The sequence below is a fragment of the Schistocerca americana genome, chromosome 1 (genome assembly GCF_021461395.2).
Source record: "Schistocerca americana isolate TAMUIC-IGC-003095 chromosome 1, iqSchAmer2.1, whole genome shotgun sequence".
NCBI lineage: Eukaryota > Metazoa > Arthropoda > Insecta > Orthoptera > Acrididae > Schistocerca > Schistocerca americana.
In genome coordinates this window covers 330,471,650-330,491,013 of record NC_060119.1, presented here as the reverse complement: position 1 = coordinate 330,491,013, position 19,364 = coordinate 330,471,650, and the positions used below count along the sequence as shown (strand labels likewise).

General features: G+C 44.1%; 1 protein-coding gene across 1 annotated transcript; it reads right to left on the bottom strand.

The window, feature by feature from the left end:
* Positions 1-1,280: 1,280 nt before the first annotated feature.
* LOC124622365 lies at positions 1,281-18,785 on the bottom strand. Its single transcript, XM_047148047.1, has 3 exons — positions 18,475-18,785; positions 2,880-3,245; positions 1,281-1,632 (listed from the first exon to the last, which is right to left on the bottom strand). Exons 1-2 carry the CDS (start codon positions 18,748-18,750, stop codon positions 2,883-2,885), a joined length of 639 nt encoding a protein of 212 aa, XP_047004003.1. The 5' UTR covers positions 18,751-18,785; the 3' UTR covers positions 1,281-1,632; positions 2,880-2,882.
* Between the last annotated feature and the right edge of the window lie 579 nt (positions 18,786-19,364).

The window sequence follows — 19,364 nt, the reverse complement described above, 5'->3', positions numbered from 1 at the left end:
GGTTTACTGACGAAGCTTATTTTTACCTGGACGGCTTCGTCAATAAACAGAACTGGCGCATATGGGGAACCGAAAAGCCCCATGTTGCAGTCCCATCGTCCCTGCATCCTCAAAAAGTACTGGTCTGGGCCGCCATTTCTTCCAAAGGAATCATTGGCCCATTTTTCAGATCCGAAACGATTACTGCATCACGCTGTCTGGACATTCTTCGTGAATTTGTGGCGGTACAAACTGCCTTAGACGACACTGCGAACACCTCGTGGTTTATGCAAGATGGTGCCCGGCCACATCGCACGGCCGACGTCTTTAATTTCCTGAATGAATATTTCGATGATCGTGTGATAGCTTTGGGCTATCCGAAACATACAGGAGGCGGCGTGGATTGGCCTCCCTATTCGCCAGACATGAACGCCTGTGACTTCTTTCTGTGGGGACACTTGAAAGACCAGGTGTACCGCCAGAAACCAGAAACAATTGAACAGCTGAAGCAGTACATCTCATCTGCATGTGAAGCCATTCCGCCAGACACGTTGTCAAAGGTTTCGGGTAATTTCATTCAGAGACTACGCCATATTATTGCTACGCATGGTGGATATGTGGAAAATATCGTACTATAGTGTTTCCCAGACCGCAGCGCCATCTGTTGTTGAAAATTGTAACTACTGTAATTTCGAAAGTTTGTCTGCCTGAAAATGTACTGTTGTCCCAAGCATATTGCAACAAACGGTGTATTTCTATCGCTGCTCGTTTAGTTTTTATTGCCGTTTCAAATACACCGGTCATTTTTGAAACACCCTGTAGCTAATAATTCCGACAGATTCTGTTTCTCAAAAGCATCTAGAATGGGTGACGACAATGCTTAGACGTTTCGACGCTTCTCATACTTATGAGGACATGACACGAGCAGCTGTCTGGAGAATAATGTCCCCAGCGTACTTTATACAAGCAAAAAAATGACGTGACTGTTGGCAAAAATGAGATTTTCACATTTGTACCGAGAAAGCTAATATCGAAATCGCAGGTACACTATTGCTCCAACACTGCTCTATGATTTACCCGGCGTATTCTCACGCGGTAGATACGTCGTCCCTTCAAAAGCTTCGGAGTAAGTTTTGTCGATGGGTTTCTCATATCTCAGGAAACAAAGCCACGATGTCCTGGCTCTAGAGGAGACAGAACGACTTATATTTTTGAGAAATGAGTTTCACTATTCACAGTTTTATTTTTACAGAAAGCCTGGGCCACTATTTTGTTGTAGTTGACCAGGTCAGGTTAGAGATCATTTCGTTTCATTTCTTAGTCCAGAAGGATTGGTCAGTGAGTTAATGTATTGTAATATACGTTGTCTAAAGATGAAACAACTCTTTCTTGTCACAGTTTTGTCTATGCCTGCATTGTTTCCGCCAGTTAATGTACTGAATTTATTACACAGAATTTATCTCTCTGAAAAATGACGAAGAGAATGTGTACATTGATGCTGCGAGAGAACCTGTCTTTCAAAAAGCGTTGTAACAGCAAGGAAACTTCGGTTATGTGCATTTAGTATCTTCACGCTACTTCGAACGTCAATAGAGATGACAATACCAGTCCGTCGCTGTCTTCTCTAAGGTAATAATTGCAGCTTCGCAGTTCCTGGAACAGAGAATAAAGCCACGTATTAGCCTATAAAAGAATGAAAACAATTTTATAGAGATAAATAAATAGAGAATGTCTTTATAGATTGTGTAAATATCGTTTTTATTTATTGTTCTGGCAAATCATGAGATTATGGTGAAGAAAATAGGAGCTCTATAAATGAGAAAACCATTAGAAAAGTTGAAACGTTCTTAACGGATTTATTAGTGGGGTGACAACCAATGACTAGTCCACACTGAAAGCCACTGAGCTCTCCTAAAGAATGCATTATGCTTTTACTGGTCCCCTACAAACAAGGCAATACTCTTCTATTTATACAGGCTGGAGTAAATAAAAGTAACCCAGACGACTGGACACGATTGGATGTGAATGTATAATAACCACACCTTCTGCCGCGGACGCAAGGTGTACGACCGCCACTTGATCCACACCGGTTCAAAGTGTAGTGCGCACTATGTCAGTGTGAGTGGAGCATTGCAAAGGGAGGATGGTACTGACACTGGAGCAGCGGGTGTTCGTTGTGGAAAGTTACGTGACAGCAAAGTCGTGGAAACGGTGTGGTCAACTGTTTGCTGAGAAGTTTAATGGTGTCAAAGTGCTAGCAACACTTTGTCAGAAAATGGCGTCGGACTGAATCCCTTGCAAAGAAGTCAATAAAACACGCCTGCACACCATAAAATGTGCCTGCATTTCACCAGAAAATTCTTCAGAGTCCAAACAAATCAAACCGACGCCAGAGTCTGGCACTTCACTTCAGTCAAGCGGATGAAGACTCAACTTCGACCTGCAGTCTTAGCTGGCCACCCAGAACACCTACACCAGAATATTTCGGATGAGATTGCATCAATTTCAGCAGTCCAGCTCCGATCCGCCTTCAGCAACTTGCTTCCCTGGGGTGCAAAAGTGCCAAGAGATGAATGGAGTTCACATTTTCTGTAGTTAAGTTAGTACTGTATTTCCTTTCCTTTCCTGTGTTTCTTTCTACCCTGGAACTCTGTTCTCCAGGCCACTTTTATTTGCCCCAACCTGAATTGGAGGATCTGCCTCTCGTGACATTATTATTTAACTTCGCATTACATAGAAGTGTACGGATGCTTTTGATCAGACAGTGTGCCTTTCCCAGTTGTTTCTGAACCTGTATTCCCCCCCCTTGTTTTTTGACCAAATTTTGCACTCCCGTTGCGCTGCGCCCTTGGCCGTGCCCTACCTCGCCACCCGCTGTGTGCGGTCCTGGTGACTGTTACCTGTTATTGCTGCAGGTGCAGCATGTAAATGGCGAGTCTGTCGTGTGGGTGTGGGGGCTGCACAGGCATGTCGATCTGGCTGTACGGCAGCTCGTAGACGACTTGCATGCCCGCGCGGCGCGCCAGCCTCGCGGAGAAGGCACTGGTGCAGAAGATCATCACCAGTGGCAGCCGCAGCTCCTCCTTGGCCATCCGCAGCGACTCCGCCAGCAGCGCCGCCGCCAGACCGCGGCCGCGCGCAGATCTCGCCACGGCCAGGATGTGCACCTCGAGCGCGCTCCGAGCAGTCGTATGCGACCACACGTCCGCCTCTCTCAACGCCGCGTCTACCACGCGCAGCACCGCGCGTAGCTTCTCATCGCGCACCTAAAACACCGTTACGTTCTGCCCTCACTGCTCAGCACAGTGGTACAACGCCCTCCTCTAGTGGAGTTGAAACGTTTGCTTCTTGTCTGAGATCTTGCAGTTTCCGTAGTGTCAGACGAAGTCCCACTGGCGCCCGTGCCGTGCACGTAACAAATTACGCAACCCCTTGCTCCGTAGTGAGGCGTAGTAAAAATTGCTGTTTTGAAAAGCGCGCCACAGCGCCTAGTGTAAAGCAGTCGCCCACCGTTTCTGGCGGTGGTGCCGGTGTGGCAGTCGCGACTTTGGTGTCTTCCTCTGGTGTGAAAGGGGAAAGGTAGCCTGTTCACGTGCATTTAAGAGGCGCGATAAGCTCGCCAGTGAGCAGTCTGGGCGAGTCGGTCAGTCTGCAGTCAGGCAGTCTGTCAGTCTCTGCGAGTCTAGTCAGTTGGTCAGGCGGAGTGAGTCTGGGTCAGTCACTCGTCACCGGTTCCTGGTCTGTCTCTCGTTCGCATTTGTGCGGCAGTCAGTGTCGGTTTGTCGTCCGGAGTGCTAGTATGTGTTAGGCCGCCAGTCTGCTCGAGTTTGTTTAGGCAATGGGCATTGGCGGTTGGGTCGATCGGTTGGTCGGTTGCGCACTGGGACACAAGATGGACTTGTCCGTCTTGAGCGTCGGCGCATGTGAGGTCGCCACGGAAGTCCAGTGGGCCACGCCGTATAGCGAGAGGTAGTGGCTTCACGGCCGACACGAGAGCAACAGGAGCCAATCCACGACATCGGTCTGCCCAGTGAGAGCTGCGACGCCGTGAGACGGGAGATCGGCGAGCCTTCCTGCGTCCGTTGAAGCGGCTGGCAGGTCTCCGCCACACATCGCAGTTTTTAGAAGTTAACTGATTGCTGGTATGTTGTTTCATGTACTTGTTAAATTCTACTTGTTTTCTTGCTCAGTCTCTCGTTCCCAGCTTGCTCGCCTGTCTTTCGTCCGCGTTTGTTAGGCAGTTAGTATCTGTCTGTTGTCTGTCTGTCGGTCTGCCGTACGTTAATGGCTGCCTCTGTCATGTTTGGCGGATTCGGTGTTAACGAATTTATAGAAATAAGGTAAAGGCCGAATTCCTGAAATATGTTTTTTATCTTGCCTATCATTTTGCGAGGCGGTATGTGTGTAATGTAGAGCATGTTGTACATTTTATGTAAGACTGCATTTCATGGGTTTTATTTAAATAGTCATTTTTATTAAGTTGCCACCCTTCCACCGTAAGGGCCCTTTTAAAACCAAAATGCACTTTGGTGGCAAATAATTTCTTAATGTGAGTGTACCATTTCCATCCCTCTTACGGGGTGCTTAGTTAATGTGTTTGTGTGAGTTGTTAAAATTTTTAGTTTAAAGTAATCCGGTGTGTTGCAGATTTGCACCAGTGTAATTTTTCAGAGGTCGTTGTGAGCGGTCGTGACTACGGCCGTGGTGAAAGGGAGCGGAAGTTTCTCAGCCCGAAGGCTCCTACTGAAAAAAAAAATGTTATTCTGCCTCTGAATAATTGTAACTTGATATTGAAAGGGTGCTTTGTGATTGTAATTTAAATCTGTTTTTGAAAAGGCTTTTAAGCATAAAATTCACATTTCTTAAAGGTAATTTTATTTTCCATCAATTACTTGCAGGCAACTACTTCCAGGCAACTACTTCCACGCTCACCTAGTGTGATTAAATGTGTTAATTTTCTTGGTGAATCGTCAGTAAATAAAGTAAATTCTTTAAGAAAAGATTTTGAAAGTCTAAATCTACGGTTCACATAGACTTCCTTCAAAACATGTTTCGGTGGACCAGTATTACTTCTGCTCACTGCTACACGTACACTATCGAGCTAAACAAGGGTTGTCAGTTACGCTTTGACATACAAGGCAGAATTAAAATAGTCGTTTCTTATGCGTCACAAATCAGTGGCCTGTAACAATCATAGTACTTACAAAAGACCCTCCCATGCGAACAATGGATTGTGAAACGAGCGCCACAAACCGTCCTCTAAAAACAGGACACAATGCAAAGTCAAACTGAAGAACACACATATGAATTCATAAGTATTCACTGCAACAAGTGGAAGTCTACCTCGTACACACATCAGAAAAAAGTTTTGCGTCGCCCCATTTCCCAGAACTCGTGAAGATACACTGTGGATATTGTATAACAGACACAGTCCCTTTGACCAGAGATGTAAACAACGATGCATGAGCAGCTGCTATTAGACGGAGGGAATCAGACAGCCGATCATTTTCAGTTATTCCACCAGCAATGAGGTATACGGCTCATGTCGTCTGTAGTCCAACCATGCCTAGACGGTAAATACCGCGGTTCGAACGCGTCCGCATTGTTACTTTGTGCCAGGAAGGGCTCTACAAGGGAAGCGTCCTGGAGATGTTGTTCGGACATGGAGGAGAGATAGAGAGACAGGAACTATCGATGGCATACCTCGCTCAGGCCGTCCAAGTGCTAGTACTGCAGTGGATGACCGCTACCTACGGATTTTGGCTCGTTGAACCCCGACATCAACGTCACCATATTGAATAATGCAGCCACAGGACGTCGTGTTACTAGTCAAACTATGCGCAATAGGCTGCATGATGCGCAACTTCACTCCCGACGTCCATGGCGAGGTCCATCTTTGCAACCACGACACCATTGCAGCGGTACAGATGTGAACAACAACATGCTAAATGGACCACTCAGGATTGGCATCACGTTCTCTTCACCGATGAATGGCGCATATCCCTTCAACCAGACAATCGTTGTAGACGTGTTTGGAGGCGACCCGATTAGGCTGAACGTCTTAGACAAACTGTCCAGCGAGTGCAGTAAGGTGGAGGTTCCCTGCTGTTTTGGGGTAGCATTATGTGGGGCCGACGTACGCCGCTGATGGTCATAGAAGGCGCCGTAACGGATGTACGATACGTGAATGCCATCCTCCGACCGATAGCGCAACCATATCGGCAGCATATTGACGAGGCATTCATCTTCATGGACGACAATGCGCTCCCCCATCGCACGTATCTTGTGAATGATTTCCTTCAAGATAACGACATCGCTCGGCTAGCGTGGCCAGCATGTTCTCCAGACATGAACCCTATCGGACATGCCTGGGATAGATTGAAAAGGGCTGTTCATGAACGTCATGACCCACCAATCACTCTCAGGGATCTACACCGAATCGCCGTTGAGGAGTGGGACAATCTGGACCAACAGTGCCTTGATGGACTTGTGGATAGTATGCCACGACGAATACAGGCATGCATCAATGCAAGAGGACGTGCTACTGGCTATTAGAGGCACCGGTGTGCACAGCGGTCTGGACCACCACCTTTGGAGGTCTCGTTGTATGGTGGTACAAAATGCAGTGTGTGGTTTTCATGAGCAATAAAAAGGGCGGAAATGATGTTGATGTTGATCTCTATTCCAATTTTCTGTACAGGTTTCGGAACTCTCGGAACCGAGATGATGAAAAATTTTTTTCGATGTGTGTAGTTATCAAGCACAATCTGCAGGTAGCTAATGCCTCCACATTCTGCAAGATGCTTCACAACGTTTTGAAGAATTCTAACCTGAATAACGCGCACTGAAAACAAGATTCAGCGATGGTGGCGCTGTCTGTTTGTGGTGCGGAATGTCATATTTCATCCCATATACAGGTCAGTAATCATGTTGTAGTGGTCGAAGCAAGACCATTCATTCGTGTTGAGATGCTATTTTCGATACGACAAATCTTTAATGCGTATGCAACCTGTCTTTTGTAAGCACTTCAAGATTCTATCGCGATATCCAGTTCTACAGGCTTCAATGCTTTGTAAGTCCATCCTTGTGAATGACGGTCTGCGGAATTTTGGCCGTTCACTGAGGTAACAAAATGAAACATCTACAGCAATCGTTTTAAGGTTATTTTATTGCACTGCAACCACGTTTGGTGACTTCAATACATCTCCAGGCCTTAATTGACGCTGAGGGAGTGAACTCCAATCATATATACGATCCCATCAGTCTCCTGCATCTATGAACTGGCGTCTGTAGAATACTGTAAAACCAACATTGTGCATACAACCATCAACTGCCAAGATTGGTAGTTGACAGCCGTCATTTGTCTGATGTAGTATTTCATAAGTAAATTTGAATAAATGTTGTACGATGTGTAACATGTTCAATTTTATTTTGTGATTAGTTTGTATGTCATTCAAATTTAACTATGAAATCGTCGAAACACTATGCAGTATCATTTTATTTGGTCTGCTGTCCAATACTGTGGTTCGAAAGTCCATGCGTAACTTTGTCACTCGTTTACCCATCACTACTTTGCTCTCAACATCTTTGTTGCAAGTCCTTTCACTAGGGATGACAGAACGCAAATTTTTAGAATTTTCACATTCTTCATTATTACCTCTTTTAATTCTTTTACATCCTGTGGATACCAAGATGCGCAACAACAACTGAAAATGGTCATTTATTTTGAGATTTTACGTGAGTGATAGCGAATTAGTAACTGGAAAAAAAACTTACACAATCCTAATTTAGCCTCCAACGATAAAAATATCATTCTCTCTGTTTGAAAGTGCAGTACGCTGCAGAATAAAATACCTCACAACAAACTTAACATGGAATTACGTCATCCTGAGGGTATCGTGAATATTTGTGTACCAGTGGAACATCAATGCTTGAAATCTACAGTTAAATTATTTTACTACCACACAGAAACAAAGTCATTGAGGATAAGTGGGGGATTGTAACGATCAGTTCCCAGTTCATCATCAACACATACTCTATTCCTGAAATGATGGTAGCATGTCGTTTGTCACCAGAAGTAAATTTTTTGCAAAAACTGATCTACAGGATTCTTACTTAAAGCTCCCTATGGACGAAACATCGAAAACTTGCTGCTCGCTAACGTACCATTTGGTCTTTTCAGTACAGTCGCCTGCCCTTCAGCATCGTCAGAGCACTGGCCATACTCTAACATCTCACAAAAAACGTTCTGGAGACGGGGAAGTATTCGACCTATGACTGTCAATGGCAACAATGCACAGTATCGAGCAAGGAATTTGGACTTCTTGTTCAGCATACTCCTACAGACTAATTTGAAAATCAATAAGGAAAGATCCTGTTTCTTTGTTCCGCATTTGGAATACCTGGTACACACGTTCATCACTTCAGCGATACGCCCCTCTCTGTACTGCATGGAGGCATACAAAACCTACTAACCCTAAGAGATTCCAAATTCCTCAAATCCACGTTAGGTCAAATGAACTATTGCACAAAATTCATTCTTCGTGGAGCAGCTACAACTTAACAGCTACATCAGATCTTTCACAAGAATGTTAAATGGCAATGGTCCTCCGTTTGCAGCAAGTCTTTTTGAGATGTCAGACAGGCCCTACTCCTTCCAACATGCCTCAAACCATACGGCCCATCCAAGCCACTCATATGACAGCAGATGAATTGGACTACTACAGGCTGACCGTTCTTTCTCATGATGTCGATGCAGTTAAAAGCTGAAATGCATTTGTTTCCAAGAAGTTAATGCAAGCACAGTGGATATCAATATGATGTACATTATCAGTCCACATCACAACATGCCAACAGTTTGAGGGGGCGGACCTGAAGTTTGCTTTCATACTGTAAAGGGTGGAAGTAAAATGTTCCCTGTTGGTCGCCAAAATGAAATGGTGATGAGTAGCAGTCGAGAAAGGAAAACGAAACTTAAACAGTCAAGATGTACTCGAGTTTTCCTGGGGCACAGTAGGGTTCGTAGTTGGTTCGGGAGACAGGCGTGACATGTTGATAAGCTGCAGGAAACCAACGATGATTATAAAACAGTTATTCATTAGTTTTAGACAATCTTCTGAGTGTACCCTTTTTTCTGACGTGGTCTAGCATTCCCAGTAATGTTCCACAGTTGCAGCAATAGGCAAAAAAAGACACAGTGTGCGTACGATACGACTGTTTGGGCATCAGACACACGTCCAGGTTGAATGATTAGTAGCGTCCATAGCACTGCACATGGGTTTGTTATGGTGCAGCATGGAACAGTCAGCACTGCTGCTACTGCAGGTCGCGGTGTGCCCAGATGTAACTCTGAACTGTTGGCCGAAGAGCAGCAGCAGGCTGCGGGTGGACTCCAGAGATGCCAAGAGGTGACGGCGAGGCAGCGGCACAGCGCTGGGCCCCAAGTCCTGTGCAGTCAAGTAGCAATCAGCAGTAGCAGTGGTGATGCCGACATAGTTATGGTTAAAACTCCAGGCATGCAGCTGACGCAGTCTGGGTGCAGCTACATTTCTACATTGCATACAACGGGATGGCTATGGACAGGTTTAAATATTGCTACTCAACGCTGATTTAGTTGAGCATTTGTGTGTCACGCTGATCCATCTGGAACAGGGCAATGGCGAGGGGTGTGCTGTAACCGGCAATAGGTCGCCTGTAGTAACTTCCTGAAGACTGACCTGTTGTTGTAACACCGAAGGCATTGAAAAGGAAGTGATGGCCACATGCTCAGCATGAGGGTCAATGATCAGAGCTGTTAGACATCATCATGGCTTGTTTACTGTCCATATGCACTGTCTCTGGCTATAATTCCTGATATAGTTTATTCCCTTACAGTACTGACATAAAAGGCAAATCAGGCATGATGAACTTACCCAGTGACACGACAGTTACTGTCTGCCAGTTGCTGGAGGATTCAATTCCCTGGTAAGTCATTTAAATGGTAAAAGAATGATTGGCCGGTGGGTCACAAGACCGTTGAACATCTGGATGTTGAGGCCTACCTGTATTGCTGTCATAAACTGTTCACTCTCAATGTGGTCGTCTTGTTCCACGATGGTAATAACCACATCAGTGATACTTCTGCAGGCACTCCAACGCTGCATCTTGACATTTCTTCATGAAAGTCATTAGGGTTTAGTACTCACGAAATGGTTGACTTGCCAATATGTCTTTTGGAGAGCTATTGCCAAAGATTTAGAAGACATGGTTGTGGTGAGCAAGACATGTCAGAGCAAGGCTGGTAGTAACGGCTGGTTCAAATGGCTCTGAGCACTATGAGACTTAACTTCTGAGGTCATCAGTCCCCTAGAACTTACAACTACTTAAACCTAACTAACCTAAGGTCATCACGCACATCCATGCCCGGGGCAGGAGTCGAACCTGCGATCATAGCAGCAGCGTGGTTCTGGACTGAAGCACCTAGAACCGCTCGGTCACAGTGGCCGGCACAGTAACGGCCCTTCAGTATTTTCCTTGGCCTGATGAAACATTCCTGTAGTCGAACATTCACCTAGATTTCTGGGGTACTCTTGGTTCATCGTGATAAATGCTAGCAGCAGTTTTCCATACGTTTCAAAAATGCATTCAGTGTCATCAACGAAATTGCTCCAGTCCTTCTGTCTCATCTTCTCTGTTTAAGGGTTCCCAGAAACCAATACGTCAGATAATGGCCCTCAGTTTACCTTATTAGAATTTCCCTGTTTTTATGTGGACAACAGCATAGTTATGGTACATGTGGCCTTGTTCCAACCTTCTTCCAATGTACTAGCAGAGGGGTTTGTCTGCACCTACAACTGGAGGAGTCGCACAACAACATGATTTCGACAGAGTTCTCAGTTTATTTCTTGCCTCCTACCGCTCTTCTCCATAGGAGGGATCCAGCCTAGCTGACAACCTGCATAGCTGGCCACATCGATCACAGATTCGTATCATCGATACTATCACTATCCCGCATCCCACCCAACACGTGCGCCATTCCCGTTGTATCCTACACAATGCAGACTGGGCACTATAATTTTCTGTTCCAGAGTTGGTCTCCTCGACACCCAGTTCTGTCACCCATGGCCACTGGCACGGATTGTTACCGGATGCTTGAGGCCAACCCCAGTGCACAAGATGTACTTAATCATGGGGATCAAAAAATGGTTCAAATGGCTCTGAGCACTATGGGACTCTTAGGTCATCAGTCCCCTAGAACTTAGAACTACTTAAATCTAACTAACCTAAGGACATCACACACATCCATGCCCGAGGCAGGATTGGAACCTGCGACCGTAGCAGTCCCGCGGTTCCGGACTGCAGTGCCTAGAACCGCACGGCCACCGCGGCCGGTCATGGGGATCGCACCGCCCAACATACGACGTGACATAGCTGCCGAAGCCGAAAAAACCAAGCAAGAAAAGGACATGCGTCATCCTTTATATGGACAACAGCCTGCTGACCGACGGCTTTGTTCGAGGAAGAGTTTCCTGTCACGTACCCGAGCCCTGGAAGGGTCGGCTGCAGAGAATCGTTTGAAAAGGTGGGAAATCGACCTGAGAAACACTCATAAAGATGTAAAAGAAGCACTGGCGCCTGGTGGAGACCTACCAAACACAGTCTGGAGAACCCTAAACCGTATGAGGGTAGAAGTGCCAAAGTGCAAGACAAACCTGCAGCGATGGGGTTTCCTAAAAGAGAATGAGAACACTCTCTGTCTGTGTGGTTCTGTCCAGGATCCTCAACACCTGCTTATCTGTCCATATTTAGACCAGCCCTGCACAATGAATGACTTATGGGAGGCAAATGACAAGGCCATATTGGCTGCTGATTTTTGGAGTCTGAAGTCTAGTTCCGGACGCGGAAAGTAAGTAAGTACTGGCTGCCTCAGCGACTTGACCTGTAGGATACAGGACCTAGAGCACTAGTGTTCCTACAAGCCCGGTACCCACTCCCATGGATGTTGACAACAGACTGTTAGGTTCTCCACTTTCTCAGTACACTGGCAGCACTGGGTAGCCCAAAAGTGTAACTACATCTCTTTTATGGGAGACAGCCCTTCAGGATTACAGCCATACACCGTGCGTGGCCCTCGCGGAAAGTCACAGTGTTTGCAACGGCGAACACTGCCACTGCAGTTCCAAGCATATGCCTCGGCTACATATGGCACCAGTAGTTTCAGTATCACCTGCAGAAGGAACTGCTGGAAGAGAGAACGAGTGGCTCACAATACGCTCTGGATGGAAATCATTTTCGGATATTTCGGCTGATGCTCAGTTCGCCTCGGATTGGCAGTTCATGACGAAAACCAGTGAAATTCTTGCTTACTACTCGTATGCACAACGCCAGTTTGCTGCAGTTGGCCTGCCGTGGTGGCCGAGCGGTTCTAGGTGCTTCAGTCCGGAACCTCGCTGCTGCTACGGTCGCAGGTTCGAATCCTGCCTCGGGGAGGGACGTGTGTGACGTCCTTATGTTAGTTAGGTTTCAGTAGTCTAGGAGACTGATGACATCAGATGTTAAGTCTCACAGTGCTTAGGGCCATTTGAACCATTTCGCTGCCACTGGATTTGAACAACAACGAGAAATAAGTTTCCAGTCATGTGGATATGTTCATGTGCATGCAGAGTGTGGGGAGCACAGTTCACATTACCTTGAAGGGGTCCGGGGAGATTTATTTTTGCCTCTGGATCAGTGCTGACAACCCACCCACCTACCCACACACACACACACACACACACACACACACGCGCAGCACGCACACGCGCGCTTTATTTATTGCATACTTCTTACGCCTGCGCTACACATTGACAAATCACAAGCGTGGTAGTAGTCGACAGTGGCGCGGAAGTTGCTGACACCTCGCGAGTTGTGCCGATTTGTGCAACAGTAGCCGAGAGCATAAGTTGGCGAACAAACCAGTTACATGTTGTCAGTTATCGTGTAGAAGCTTCTGATAGATGTTTAATATTGTGCAAGTATGTCCCTGCACCTGAGTTCGCTCTCAAGAACACGTGCTTTTACGGATAATTGTCGTGGCATATCGGGAAAATGGTGTCATTTTATGTCAGTGCGTTACCTCATAAACATTCTCAAGGACGCTATAGATTCGACTTTATGTGCTGCCATGGCCTGCGAGCTTAAGTAGGTACTTGAGCGGGTCACCAAAAGTATGAACTACTTTTTGTGATCCGCTGACGTACCTACTTGGTCTTGGTGGAATTCGCATATTATAGGTGCTACCCGCAGAAATCTGACAGACTAATAATTTCACAAGATGTAGAGTTACCAGGTCCTGTAGAAACTACATATACCTGAAAATTAAACAGGAATACTTCTAGAGATCAACTTTCTTGGCGAGTACGTCAGTTAGGGACAAATGCTACAGGATGGTTATACTGGCCGCATATCGATATGTAGGAAAAACGACTGTCAGTGTTCCTCTGCACAAGTCCGAATTTGTTCAGCTTCCCTCTCATGGCCGATAAGATGCCTGCTAAAGGTAGTAACATGTTTCTGAACAGTCTCCGAAATAAAAAAAAAAAAATGGTTCAAATGGCTCTGAGCACTATGGGACTTAACATCTATGGTCATCAGTCCCCTAGAACTTAGAACTACGTAAACCTAACTAACCTAAGGACAGCACACAACACCCAGCCATCACGAGGCAGAGAAAATCCCTGACCCCGCCGGGAATCGAACCCGGGAACCCGGGCGTGGGAAGCGAGAACGCTACCGCACGACCACGAGATGCGGGCCCGAAATTCAAGACTAAGTCTTATGTGACATGTTTTGACCAGTGATAACTGCAGATTATTGAGCACATTTGTGACGTTATCAACCTGACTAAAGAAGACCGTGACGAATGTCTCAAATATTCTTTGAATTTTCTGTAACTTTTCTGTTAATTCTGCGTAACCAGTAGTTTAGAGAGAAGAATAAAACTCAATAACTGATTAACAGAGAGGTCTATAAGTGGCCTTATATGCGAATTACAGTTTCGAATGCTGCTTCCAGTAACTATCTGTCATCCGTCTATTACATAGTTGGCTTTATATGGCTGCTTCGCCTTAAATTGTTCCTTTTACATACTCTGAAGTATTTACGTGTGTAATTCCATTGACTGCACAAACAATGTGTAGTGAAATAACAGGTTTTCTGCCATGGAACTACTCGCATTGATAGCCATTAATGAAAACTTTCCAGCATATTCTCTGCGCCTTGGTAGTTTTACTGTCCGAACCGAAATGAGAGAATAGCCTGGTAGCGAGGCTAGTGGCATGTTCGAAAGACTGAGTTATAGTTTAATTTGAAGCAGGTTATATTTCAAGCGTTTTATATTAATTAGAAGTCTATTCGTTCATTTACGCCAAAAACACCAAATTAAATAAAAACGACATCGACGGAACATTATTCCTGAATAAAGGCTTATCAGGGTACACATCCAAAGGTGACTGGCCCTGCAAAAGGCAGCATTTATCAATAAAAGAAATCTGGATCTATTTAATTTAGACGAGGAATTAAAAACAGGTTCCTGATAACGCGTGTCTGTTGCTAACATTAAACAGAAATGAAATGTGATAAACAGTTGAAGAAGACATTGCAAGAGTTTGAGATGATATGGCACCGAGGGATGTTGAAAATAAATTGGGCAGAAAACATACAAAACGAAGAGGTAGCAGCAAATATATGAGAGGAAAGAAGCATAGTAAGTAAAGGTAAGATATTGAGGGATAGGTCACAAAAAGGACAAGTTAATAACCAATTGCATAGCCATCATAAGTGAACTCAGTTGTAGCATCAAGCGTACAAGAAGCTTCTTACCAGCTCTTCTCCCTCAACCACATATTAGTTAAAGTTGTGCTGAATATCGCCGTAGACAAGATGGAGACGTTCACAGACATCAAAGAAATACTTGACAGGATCCCACTGGGTGGCGTTAATAGAGAAGACTAGCTCCTTCAAGTAATTCGGGGAAGGAAAAACTGCGGACCCGAATGTTGATCTGGCCATGAACAATAGGTGTGCCGAACTGCAGAAGGCTTACCATTTCTGCAAGAAGATTTACAGTTACAAATTAGTGCCCCTGAGCCTAAAATTCCAACACTACAACACCGCAGTCAGGCTGCCAGTGTTACATGTCTCAGATTGCTTGTGTATAGTGAGAAAGCTTAGGAAACTGAAACTGAAGTAAAGACATTTTCTGAGCAAACTAATGGGCCCATCAACAAGGAACTCTACCAATATCCATGATGCTTTACTATATCAATGAGAAAGAGAAGGCTAACTTTCTGTGGTCATGCAGATAAATTTAATTGGCATAAGGAGAAAATATAATAAGTAGAAAATGAACCAATCAAAAGAGAATACAGACGGTTCATATTGACAGAAAATACAAAATGATAACTGGGGAATCGCTAGAGAACAAATACAATGCAATACAAGCATTTATGACTTTGGGAAAGATAGATGCCATCCACGGGAAACATAAAAATCATTTGTCTAAAAAGAAGCATGCATATTGAGGGGTCAGATGGCAAGCCATTGCTGAGCAAAGAAGAGAAGGCAAAATACAGTAGCAATATACTGAATGGCTGTTCAGAGGTAACGTAATTGACGACAATGTTACGAAATTGATGAAGATGATATGGAGCAAACCTCACTTGAAACAAGGAGTAGATGACATTGCAGCACAGTTGCTAACTGTCTTAGAAGAAGTGGCCATGACGAAGCAGTTCCACATGGTATGCAGGATATATCAGACAGGAGAAATAACTTCAGACAGTAATAATTTAACAATTCTAGCTGAAATGAAGGCGGGTGGTCACAAGTATGACTATCAAAAAACCTTCTGTTATTAAATCTTGGTAGCAAAATATTAACGCGAAATGGAGAGACTGGTAGAAAGTGACCTTTGGGCTTCAGAGAGATTTGACACGAGGAAATACTGACCCTACGCTTTATCTTAGAAGACAAGAGAAAGAAAGGTAAACCCTCGTTAATATTTGTTTATTTAGAGGAAGCTTTTGACAGTGTGCTTTGGGCTACTCTTTGAAATTCTGAGGGAAGCAACGGTAAAATACATAGAACGATATGCCATCTACTATTTGGACAGGAAACAGGTCACATCTATACGAGTCAACGAATATGAAAGGGAAACAGTTGAGAAGAGAGCTAGACCGTACTATAGCCTGTCCCCTAGTGATTCAGTCTGTGCATTGAGCAAACTGTAAAGAAAACCAATAACAAATTTGGAAACAAAATTAAAAGTCTGATGTTTTGCCGGTGACACTATAATTCTGCCGGAAATGGCAAAGGACTTGGAGAAAATCAGGTAATAATTAGATAACTGATTACGAAATGAAACACTAAAAGCCGTAGATGAATTTGTTATTTGGACAAGAAAATAAGTGAGAATGTCGATATAGAGATGATACAAATTGCAGGCTAAAAATAGAAAGAAAACTGTTCCCAAAAACAGAGGAATATGACAACTTCCAATATAAATTTAAAGCCTTAAATTTTGTTGTCCTGCTGTCCTTAGTTGCGTGTAATATCACGTAGATAATTTTCCCGTTGGGTCCGTCTCCTTGCTATTCGTTTTATTCAGTTTTATGTAGGCGGACTTACGACAGTTATCACTAAAATAGATTTAAATATAGAAAGAATTTTGTGTGGCCCGGAACGCAGCCTGTCACAGCAGTGAAACAATTTAGGTAAGAAATATATGTACATACGAAAACAGTTATAAATTTAGGTTCCAGAGATGAAATATAGTTAGGAATTAAAAGAGGCTCCAGCACTAGCAATAAACCTTCTATTATACGCTCATTATTAAATAATTATACAAGAAACAGAAGACCATCTATAAAAATAAATATATAGATTGAGCTAAAACGCAATATACTACAACTTAACTATATTTGCAACTAAGACAAAGATTATGGCTCTCAAAGAGAACAATCTGGTCAGATCGAAAATAATGATATATCGGAAAATTTTAGAACAAGTATTCCATTTAAGTTAACTAGGATTTAATATTAATTTTAAAAATGACAAAAAAAATGAAGAGAAAATAAATACCCTATTATCTGCGGAATACTTAGAAGAACTTTGGGGGACAAACAAGGAAGAAATCACAAATGAACTTCTATAAAGTTATGCCGTGTATGGTTCTGAATTTGGGGGAATAAAATAAAAAAACGGGAAATTGCTGACACAGGCAGCGGAGATGAAGCTCGGATGTGAGAGCCTGTAATAAAATGCATGAATTGATTGGCGACTCCATGGAGCGTTCTGTGCACCACGACCAGATAATGGATATACTTGGAAGGAGAAACAGCATTGGTCGTATTTTTTTGTCTTATTATCCGCAAAATCGATTTTCGGTCACTTAGTGACCATCCTCGGTGCTGTAATATACAATTTAAATTGGTAAGCACTGGTGTCAACAAGCTTAGAGCGATCACATAAACTGAGCTCAGTTTATGTGATCGCTCTAAGCTTCTTGACACCACTGCTTACCAAATTAAATTGTATATTACAGCACCGAGGATGGTCACTAGGTGACCGAAAATCGATTTTGCGGATAATAAAACAAAATATACGACCAATGCTGTTTCTCCTTCCAAAAAATGCATGAAATAAGGAATGATCCATAAGTTCAGATTTAAAAAGCTTTTCAGTTAATGACGAGTTAGAGGTGAATGGAATGAAATGGAAGGATTGTATTAACGGAATAATAGAAGTTAGACTGTGGAAAAATACTGAATTATGGACCGACTTGAAAGAGAGAACTAGGCAGACCTCATAGGAGATGGATGGACGACAGATACCGGAAGAGGTGAGGATAGCACCTAATCCTTAGAAAGAGATGATGAAGAGAATATAAGCTGTTAAAATGTGGCTGCACAACAGAATACTGAAGAATTAGGTGGCTGAATCGGACAACTAAATAGGGAGCGCTGAATCAAAGTGGGGATGAAATAAATTCATAGCACTGAAGACCACAACAACAAAACAAAATCACGAACTGGAGTCTTACGTCAATTACCTTTGGCACTGTCTCTATCGGGAAAGTGACTTACGCCATGTGGACAACAGTAGCTAGGAAACGCCTTGAACAACTAGAAACTGACCACGACGTTCACGGCGGAAATCGATATAGAATGCCAATCAGAACATGAGAGTCTCTGGAGTGACTAATAGCAGTAAAAGAGAGTACCAGAACTCGAATGAAAGAGACTCAGGAACGGATAGAAACACACATATTGCGAAGACAGAGTATTGGCTGAAGAGGAAAGCTCGCCAGAATTAAGAACTACGTGGTTCAGTGCAATCTGAATGGAATATAATAATAACAGTAATAAGTGTAGTAGACATACAGAGCGGATACGATTAGTGTAAAATAGAAAAAGACGGAAGACAATAACACACAAACATAAGAAGAGGTGATTTTAAAAATGAAAGTATCTGAGACACCTGCAGCTGCGCCTCCTTCTCGTGTATTTCGGGCGTCACGATGCTGTTGATGCACATGGCCACGGCCTCCCCGGTGCTGGCATCCTCTGCAATTAATGAGTGGCCGTCGCCGAGCGCCGACAGGAAGAGAATCTCCTCGGTGGGGGGTCCTCTGGTGTTGCCGAACGCCACGTCGAGCGGCTCGTCCGGGTAGAAGGCGGTCCTCGCCAGCCGCTCCACGCGGTCGCGGTCCGACGCCCGGGCGCGCACTATCCTGAAACCCTCCGGCGACTCCATTCTGTGCAGACGCGTGGACTGGTCAGGTGCTTGTAACTAGAGCGTCTCAAATGCAGCGACTAAAGCACCTTCAATTCTAGCGATATGCCTTGTCTGGTAATTTTTCAGATTAGCTAGCAGTCTTCTGATAAGATAGTGCTCGTTATGTGTAGTGTCCAGATGGTCCCTTATACATTAATCAGCCATTCTATGATGAACACTCCTGTACAGTGAAAATGAAATTGTCTACGTGGCCTGAAGATCTGCTAATAAGCGAAAGGTGTATAACAAGAGAAAATAACATTTTACAAGCAGTGGTCCAAAGACAGTAAACACTAATAAAATGCCAATTCACATAGTTAAGCTGCTAACTGAACAAAACATTTCTTTACTACCAGTTTCGATCACACAGACCGACAGGTATCATTAAACATCACCCAACGTACCTAACGTAGACATTAATTGTCATCAACAACAAAATGTAGCATAGGAGGATGATATGGCATGAGAGCTATACTAATCATATGGTGTCGGTCAACAACTTTTAACGTTGAAACTCATTACAAATTATCCCCATTGTGATCAACCAAAATGAAATTCCTTGTGTATAAACTGTAGAAGCATTTGATTAATAC

Coding starts and splice junctions, on each gene's coding strand:
- LOC124622365 (XM_047148047.1), bottom strand. CDS start 18,750: ATGGAGTCGCCGGAGGGTTTCAGGATAGTGCGCGCCCGGGCGTCGGAC. Junction 3,246..18,474: donor AGAAGGAGGCGCAGCTGCAG/GTGTCTCAGATA, acceptor ACGGTGTTTTAG/GTGCGCGATGAGAAGCTACG.